The 9,431-nt window shown below is 40.9% G+C and overlaps 1 protein-coding gene across 3 annotated transcripts in view; it reads right to left on the bottom strand.

The window, feature by feature from the left end:
• The window catches only part of uhrf2 (ubiquitin like with PHD and ring finger domains 2), a 57,689-nt gene that overhangs the window by 11,104 nt on the left and 37,154 nt on the right, over window positions 1-9,431 (bottom strand). For all 3 annotated transcript variants that reach the window (XM_030064761.1, XM_030064760.1, XM_030064762.1), the window contains exons 11-15: window positions 8,795-8,957; window positions 6,864-7,001; window positions 4,862-5,093; window positions 1,452-1,600; window positions 564-662 (exon numbers count right to left, since the gene is read on the bottom strand). In XM_030064761.1, the coding sequence (XP_029920621.1) occupies window positions 564-662; window positions 1,452-1,600; window positions 4,862-5,093; window positions 6,864-7,001; window positions 8,795-8,957 (781 nt within the window). The remainder of the gene's footprint in view (window positions 1-563; window positions 663-1,451; window positions 1,601-4,861; window positions 5,094-6,863; window positions 7,002-8,794; window positions 8,958-9,431) is intronic.

Below are 9,431 nucleotides of genomic sequence, written 5' to 3'. Positions count from 1 at the left end.
ATTTTATCTAACTAAAGACATTTTTATCTATAATTTTAGTTTATTTTAGTGTCATAAACACACAATACAGTTTTAGTTAGATATGCTTTTTTCAAAGACTTTATATTTTTATCTCAGTTAACAAAAATATTTTTCGTATCTAGTTTTCATTATTGCGTTAGTTTCTGTTAACGATAATAACCTTGCTCAGAGTATAGTTTTATGTCAGCCAATATCAACCTAGAATAAGGAATTTTGCGGTTTTTTTGTATGAGGTTTAATCATAAATTACGTGGTATCGGATCGGTGCATAGACTCTTGTACTCACCGAGACCCGATCCAGCACTTTAAGCTTTATCGAAGGCATTTTCAATATTGGTATCAGTATCAGAACAGCTCGACTTAATAATCTCATTGTTGCATGTAGTGTTGATTGCTTTTTTTTTTAGTGTGAAGTGTTTAGCTGCATCAGCTTAATTGCAACTCATACATACGACCGAGTTGTGTAAAAAAGCTTTGCATGTAACGTCGGTGTAACGTGTGGTGACTTTGCCAGCTCAGTCACTCACGCACTCGGTACCTACCTTGCAAACGTTGTGTGAGCAGATGGTGGTGATGGGTTGGTAGGCCAGCTCCTGGCAGCACACACACATGAAGAGCTGCTCCACCTTGCGCAGGAAGTTCTTAAGATGCACACAGACGGAGCAAATAGTACGGAGGGAGGGAAGGCAAACGTATCAGCATGGACACTGCTTAAAGAAAACGACAGTCTCAGCCATTCACAGGGTGGCGACAGGTATCAGGGAGTTACATGTCATGCTTTTTACGTCCTTTACAAGGCAAATTTTAACCAAATTTAAGACAGATTTTTGGAGAAATTATTTTTTTTCTTATTTAAATGAGCATTGCAGGTAAGCGTAAAGGTTAAGTACTACACACTAAGACATTTGCTAAGGTCAGTTTTTGGTAGGAACATGATACAAACAGACTCCTTTAGCTTACAAAGCAAGCTGCTGCTGGAATACATGCAACCAGGATTTGTTTACTTCTATTTATTTGAACCACAGAACCTGGGACAGGTAAGACCCAGGATTTTTGTGGATTTCCCTGTACAGATGCTAAAGTCAGTAATCTGTTTTTTGTGTGGATGTAAATGTAATATGAGAGTAAGTAGGGGGTGAGTTTGATAAAGCTACAACATTTTCCCAACAGGTTAAATGTAGCCCGTCAGTATAAAGTATCAGGCTCAGCGATAGGTTTAGAGTTTAGTAACATCAGAAATATGGATTTTCATGCTGTAGAGGTTGACTGATTTTTAAGTTGAGGCATGAGGAAAATGGAAATGGACTTGTCAAACACTACAGCTCAACAATGCATCTTAAAAGTGTTGCGTTGAAGTGCACTGTGCACACAACACCGAGGGGCCCGGGATGCTTTACACAGGCGGCGTGGAGGTGCGCTGAGATACGTACGGGGCCCTCCCCGAGGTGCTCCATGGCTTCGTCCCAGACTTTCTTGTTGGCCGCGTCCTCCCGGATCAACTGCTTCTGCTGCTCTGACATCTGGAAGGCCTCCTCCACCTTCGTCCGTTTAGAGGGAGGCTCCTCTGCTGGTGATGTTTCTGGTAAAGACACACACACAAGGACACAAAAATATTCAGCTTCTCCCGGAGAACAAATGACAAAGCTCTTACAGCCATCTTAGCACCCATTAAATAAACAAACACTAATATTAATAATAAAATCGATCAGTTGGTGTCCAAAGCACCATAGTGTTACTACACCTTAAAGACACATAATCGCATTCTACAGTTTAACAATATTAATACAGATAAAATAAATCTTCAAATGTGAATTGCTCATTAATTTCATTTGGGTGGGGATGTTAAGTAAGGGATAATGCCCGACGAGGTGTCCATTATCAGAAATTAATGGACGACGCGGAGGCATGAACCGTCCGACGCGAAGCGAAGCTCTCAAAGTTGATGTCCATGTTTTTCTGAGCCAGGAAGTCTCTTAATGTTTTAACTGCCCATTTCGTGGTTTTCTTTGTGTTTACCTCGTCCTTGTCATCCTCTAAATTGTTCAATTCCTCCGGTGTCACCTCCTCGTGTCGCATCTCCTTCTTATTTTCTCTTCTCTCTTTCTCTTCTGCTGCATCCCAGTCTTCAAAATGATCAAATTCTCCAAATAGGTTGAAGGAAACTACAAAATCACTCATGTTTTGTCTACTGTCTTGCCGTTGTGATAAATAAACTGTAAAATAACGTATGTGAACGTATGTTCTGAGTTTCTGTTGCCAAGGTTACCAACTGGCGTTTGAGCCAGCGCAATAATTTAGAACAATCAGGCTATTTGACCGGAACTTTTTTTTACAGGTGTCCTATAACACATTTTAACGGACACCCTGCAGCCAATCAGAATCGAGTATTCACCCAGACCATGGTATAAAAATAAACATTTTACATGCCTCTGTTCTAAGGAAATGTTTGGGTTAGGAGAGACCCCATGGATGCCTCTAGAAGAAAAACAACTGACAGGATTGGTTTCTTTAAAGTGGAGGCCTCAGGAATCGTTGACAACCTCTCTCTTAATTGGGCTCGGTGATTCAGTCTTTTAAAAGAGCTTTCTTTTTCACCCGTTTATACGTTTCAACAGCAGCACGAAAAACGTAAATCACATTTTGGTTTTAACAAGCAATTAAACCTTTTATGTCCACGGTCTTTCAAGGGATAGGAGGCTGATCACTTTTTAACGCATTTCTTGTGCGCTGGCAATTCACAGCTTTAGGTGAACACATCGAGAACTTTTGGACTTTGACGACGTTTGGATTGTGCAGAAACACGTTAGATGTTTGACAGTGGTGCAGTACACGTTTAACTGCTGAGTGTCTTACACATATGGAAAAGTAGACAAAAATATTAAAAACAGCAGAAGATGGTAAACAGTGAGAACAACAGCAGGAAAACACACAGCAACACACGTATAAACCGAACTCCCTGTCCGGCAGTTTCCGCTCCATTTCAAAGACACTCTTCCCACGCCGCTCGTCAGCCCTTCGTCCGGCTTTGCCCCGGCGGTTTGGACTACATCGCCATCATCATCATCACCACCATCATCATCATCGGACCTCGGTTGCTCTCGCTGTAGCATCTGTGGCTTAAAACGAGTGTAATCTGAGAGGGAATCTGCTGTTCCGCTGGGCGGCTCAAGATGAATTTCCAAGCATGTGTGATCACAGGAGTCCGCACGGTCCAAGTTCGGACACTGAACCGTCAGCCCCTAAATGTTAGCAGCCTGGCTGGCGACCCAGATCAGATCTGCAGATGGTTAAATTTATCGTGATCCCAGCTGTTACTCAGGTCAGTGGGACCAACACTCCCACTTCCAAACATTTATTTTGTGGGAAACTTCAAGAAAACAGAATGCCTGGTCCCAGTCGAAGAGGGAATCAAATTTGCAAGAAATATTAATTACTGACACTGGCTGATTCACCACCACGCCTGCTGCTAAAATCAGAATTACATAACGACAGCAAAACAGGCGTCCAAAATCAGAGCCGGGTTTTATGTTCCTAACTGCCTCTTTTTAAATTATGTCATTGTTGTTAAATTTTGTACTTGTTTTAATTCGGCTGGTTTATTTTGTTTCTTAATACTGTTTCATGTGATTTTATTTTATCTTTTTTTTTTTTTTTTTTACTGTGAAGTGTCTTTGAGTGCCAAGGAAAGCACTGCACAAATAAAATGTGTTAATGTCAGTAAAATATCCTCTACTTCACAGCAAGGTCTTCATCAAAGAATCAGTGCTTTTTTTGGCCAAAGTGTTGTGATTTAAAAAATTTTTTCCAAGAAATCTTAGCCATTGGGATTTTTTTTTTTTATTTTATAAGCTGCTATCCAAATGGAATAAATGAGGAGCTCTCCTTTAACGAGAGCACTCAGAGAACATCCTCCGCCACGCTGCACAATCAGGACTCACTCGGCTGCATCTTTCTGGGATGCTTTGTTACGGAGCTGCTGCCCAAAATGTGAACTTTGACCCTCGGGTGACCTTGAACTTTGACCTAGATAAAACCGAATCGGCTCGTCCTTCAACTCATTACCAAGTTCCCCTCCAAGTTTCATCCAAATCCCTCCGTTCGTTTTTGAACTCGCTTGCTAAAAGGCAAACAAACAAAGGTGAAAACATAACCTCCCTCCAGATTCAATAACAGAGGTAATACATTTTTTCATCCTTTTTAATATGTTAGATTGCTCTTGACAATAAGATGGGACTCCATGTCCTTAAGGTGCTGTAACCCTACAGTTTATTTTTTATTAACTTGCTTACTGTGTATTTATGGTCTGTGGGCCCTGAGGTTCCCATTTTGGATGTCACTGACTACATTTACCGACCATGCTGCAAACCTGCAACTGGAAAACATACGATTGTCGCTGAAAATCTTTGGTTTTAGCATGCAGATGTGTCACTTGTTCTCAAATGTAGCTGTTTGTTTATGTTTAATTTATGCACTTTGCAGATTTTTTGTTTTAATGACCCTCCCCACACCCACACCTGTAACATAAACTACAGAAACAGACGAGTGTCAGGCTGCCAGCAGACGGATGAACATGGGCAGGTTTGGTTTTATTCTCCAGCTGTACTTTCTAAATTCAACAAGCCTGGACAGTCGGCTGTATGTCTATTAAGCTTCTTCTACATAGGGGCATGTCTGGGGAAATCAGGTCCTGGCAATGAGTTTGAGTGAGTGCAAATATTTACTCCCCCCAAATCTGTGAAAGAAATCACACATCTCACTTTTCTCTGATCTGTTCTCTTCTCACAGAACCTCAAAACAAGAAGGTTTCTGACTTTGGAGCTTTGACGGTAAAAGCACCCACCGCTCTCCTTGGACGTCTTCTGCCTTCCGTTACTCTGTGGCATCTCCTCATCCTCATTGGACATCAATGGCTCCTCGTCCTCGTCCTCGTCCTCCTCCTCCTCCTTGGCCTTGGGGTGTATCCGCGGCCGGCCCCGGCCACCGTGGCGCTTCCCCCGGCTGGTGCCCCCGCTTTTAACGTTGGCCTCCTTCTTGGTCTTGTTAGCCATGGCCTCCAAGTAGCCGGGCGGGTACTGCAGAGAGGAGCACCGAGTGGGACACTTATTTGGGAAAAGGGAAATGTTTTGCTTTGTTACGAAGTGAACCAATACTTTTCACATGTCTGAAGACCCGGGACGGGGTACGCAAAAGAAGAATCTTGAAATGATGATACGAAACTGAACAGAGTTTTAACAGATGCATAAATTAACAGGAAGACCTGAAGCCATTATATTATGTATCTACACACACACACAAACACATATATGCATATTAAGGATATTAAGGATGGGGGAAGAAACTGCTTCAGTTACAAATGACATTTTTTTTGGTTTTGTTTTGTTTGATGACTCCGTGGTAACCCTAAATCAACACTGTTGTTATTTTAGACATATTTTTATTTTAGATGGGAAAAAAAATCTTTACAATGCAACAGATGGCGGTGTGACCTCTTTAACGCAACATTTACTTCTTCGTCTCTGCTGTAGCATCATGGAAATCAGAAAATAAATGAAAAAACAGATTCCTGCTGCACCTCCACACTCCACAAAAATCTGACAGAAGTTTGGCTTTAATAAATGACATGGTAAAGATGAGTTGGACATTAACACTGCTTTATGTAAACCATGCCATGGAAAAGTCAAGTATTTTGGTGATACGACCAACATGCGGCCCACAGTTTCCACATCAGGTTAAGATTACTCAGGAAAAAACACCACGTGTGTTTTGTTCTGCTGGTCAGTTTCTATCTTTAGGCTGCAATAAATGTTAAAAGCACAAAGTCAATTTGAATGATGGTGCTCATGAAAAATGTCTTTGGGAGTATGATTCAGCTTTTTCCATAGTTCTGTGTTTATTCTTTTTTTAAGTAATCCAGAATCACACAATACCATGAAATCAAATTGTAATTCTTACAGAACTGCAGTAATTATGGAATCACAGTAGATATTGAATCAGTATAAAATATCATGAGCTGTATTGTATCAGAGGGACCCCTGCCAATTCCCATCATGAAAACATTTTTTGATCAAATGAGATATGTGACCATGATGTTCAAATAATCACAGGACAGTTGAAAGTGCAGTCAACTGCCACCTGTTTTGATGCTGTGCAAACCTTTCATTTTATACCAATTAATAGACTTTAATCACTTTTCTATGTGCATCACCAGTGTGTAGTCCTCATGTGCCTAATACTGTTTCACACTGACAAACAACACAGCACATTTTAACCTTGAACTTGTAGTTTCTTGTCTCATAATTCATAGTTTTTCCATTTTCTTCTTGCATTCTGTTCACTGATCATGTTTCCCCCCGATCAACAGCAGTAGTATATTTGTACACTACAGCGCATACTATCATACTCATGAATGGGTTGATTCTGGCTCTTGATCTGCAGATTGAATTGAATTTTTTTTTTTTTTTTTCCCAAAATGACATACACACGCACACACAACCACACACACACACATTACTGTGGTTCTGGATGGGATGTTGTAATATCATGACTGAAATTCACTCAACAGTGAATACATGGTGTCTAAGCAACAAGGTTCACTCAAAGACACACACACACACACACACACACACACACACATGCATACACGTTCTCTATTGACACTGTTCATTCCCTAAAACCACTCATCTTGATCTTGACCCTCTCACCAACACAGTTGACCTGCACCCTTTTGCAATCATAATTTTAACCTTTTAGATTTTATTTGCACATATAAAACAAAGCAGCAGCAAAACAACAAGAGAAAAAAAGCAAGACACACACACAGACACAGACACAAGCAATCTTACCTGTACAGCCAGGCCCAGCTTCTTGATCCTCTCCAGTCCCTCGGGCGTCCAGGGGGCTGGTTCCATATCGTCCCGTCTCAGCAGATACCTCCACACCAGGAAACCACACTTCCCGATCTCTGGCCAGTACTTAACCACCTGGGACCACCGAGAACAAAGAGTCACAACAAATGTAATAAAACAGAAAAAAAGAGGGTAAGCATGTTAATACATTTGCGCAGACTGATTTGTTTAACGTATTATTTGTCAGAGGAAATACCTCCTTGGAAAGTGCACTTAAATTTTATAAACCCCTTCTTTTTCTGAAGGGGAATTCACATCTTTTTAATAAAAAACCCTCTGCGGGCTGAAGGTTGTGCCAATAATACCTTCTATAATTCAATTGTTTTGTTGCTGAATATATAATACGCTTTTTTTGTAGAGCTGCTTCTCAAAAGCACAGTGTATAAAACAAAAGATACAGATATTACCTAAAACCAAGAGATTAAATAAAAACAACAGACAATGCATTAGTCAGGGAATAAAGGAAAAGCTAAGAATCTAAGAATTGCTGCGAGTTTATAAAAGAGAAGTTAAGTAATTCAGGAAGACAGAGTGTAGGGTTGTATTTAGGCCACATCTCTACTAATTTTTGTTGTAAGGTGGCATTTTAATCAGGGTAGACACATCTTCTCCGGGTTCCAGGCTCAATTTTCCACAAACCAGATTCACAAGAGAACACACTGAAAACACATTGTAGATGGTCAATTATGCATCCCATGCCTGCCAACTCGCCTGAGTTTCCTGCCCCTCTCCTGGGTTTCCCCTGATTTTCTCCCACATTTTGATGATATTACAAAATCTGCTCATCCATTACATTAGTTAGAAACAGTATCACTGCTACGTCTGAATGGCCACCAGAATACATTAGAAAACACAGTCCGCATGATTTCCTTATTGGTCTCTCTTCCATCGCCACTGAAAATACATTGTTTTAATCAGAGGATAAACAGCTTCAGGTCTAAAATAACTGGAATCATGCTCATAACAAAGTCTGACCATGAACCATGTGGACTCAACTACTACATTAGGTAAATGTTGCAGAGAGAAAGTGTGAGAACCCAACCTACATGTGGAGAAAGAGAGGATCCGCACGCAAGTGGCGCTGAAAATTACGCTGCTGCCGTGAACAGCCAAGCTCCTGAGCACGTCTGGTCTGAACCGCTTCATCTTTGGAACATGGTAACAGCTAAATGGTGTGTCCTCAACTTTGGAAATCGTGAATCCCATGCACTCGCACAAATGCAGTTGTGAAATTTTAAACTCAAAAAATGGCTGCATGTGCCGTAACTTTGGTCACAGTCTGAAGCCCTGCTGCTCTGAGACCGCCTTGCTGTCTATGCAGCTTCGCAATCAGGTGGTGTGAATTAGGGCTGGGCAAAAAACTTTTCATGATGTTAATTCACAATTTATTTTTCATCGTATTTTACTAAACAAACTAAAAAGGCAATGACAAAACAATGAATGAGACTGTATCAACTAATCTGTCAATGTGTGCACTAACTCAGCTGCAGCCTGGGCTGTGAGAGGCAGTCTCATGTGAATCTCTGCTGGCATTATGTGATTAGTGAGTTGCACATACATTTACGTTCTGTATAGATGAGTGAATTGGGTTTTGTTTTACGGAGCATTCAGCGGTTGTATATTAGAACAATAGTAGTTAAAATCTTGATTTTACGATTCAGCTATTTGAATGAATCAATTTATCACCCAGCCACAGTCTGAGTATTAATGCAATGCAAGTTGGATTTAGCACCGTTGGCACAAGTTACTGATGGAGGCTACTTTTTAATTGGCCAGAACGTTTCATACTGACAAATGCCAGTTCAGTCAGACAAATATCCACCTGTTTATAACCTACAAGAAGAAACTACATGTGTGTTTGTCTGTACCTTATAAATCCCATCGTAGCGGTTTCCCTCCTCGGGAGCGTATTTGCTGATGCGTCGGCCTTTGGAGCTGCGCACGACTCTCACCGGCTTCCCCGCCCGCCAGTTCCTGGACTCTGCCCCGTCTTTGTCGTTCAGTGGCGCATCGCAGTTTAGGGCCAAAGCCCTGCGAGAGAGGTCAGAAGGATGGTGTCATGGAAGGAACAGAAATATATTTTCAATTAAAGTCTGATTTAGGGATACACAGCACAGCTTGACTCAGGTTTGAAAACACCTGCCTTCAACCCAACAGGGTCTTCATCAGGCAAATGATTCACATGACAGATCAAAAAATGTCTATATGCAGGTCAGTCAATGACATCACACTGACATAGCTGTTAGCCAATATGCATATGCAAAAATATGCAGCGCTTAGGCTATCCAACAATGCAGGGCAAAAACAACAACAATACATACAACAATATGTAGGAATGCACAACACATAAACAGTAGAAAACGTTTTAGAAAAAGCATTTCAACAGAAAATATCTATGTCAAATATCATGTAATAATTCATAGTACAATGAACAAGAAAACAATTTTTGCCATGCACTGCTGGATAGCCAAAGTGCTGCTGATTTTTGATTGGCTGACAGTGATG

This window comes from Myripristis murdjan, chromosome 12, assembly GCF_902150065.1.
Source record: "Myripristis murdjan chromosome 12, fMyrMur1.1, whole genome shotgun sequence".
NCBI lineage: Eukaryota > Metazoa > Chordata > Actinopteri > Holocentriformes > Holocentridae > Myripristis > Myripristis murdjan.
The sequence above is the reverse complement of the archived record's forward strand: the minus strand, read 5'-3'. Positions and strand labels throughout refer to the sequence as shown.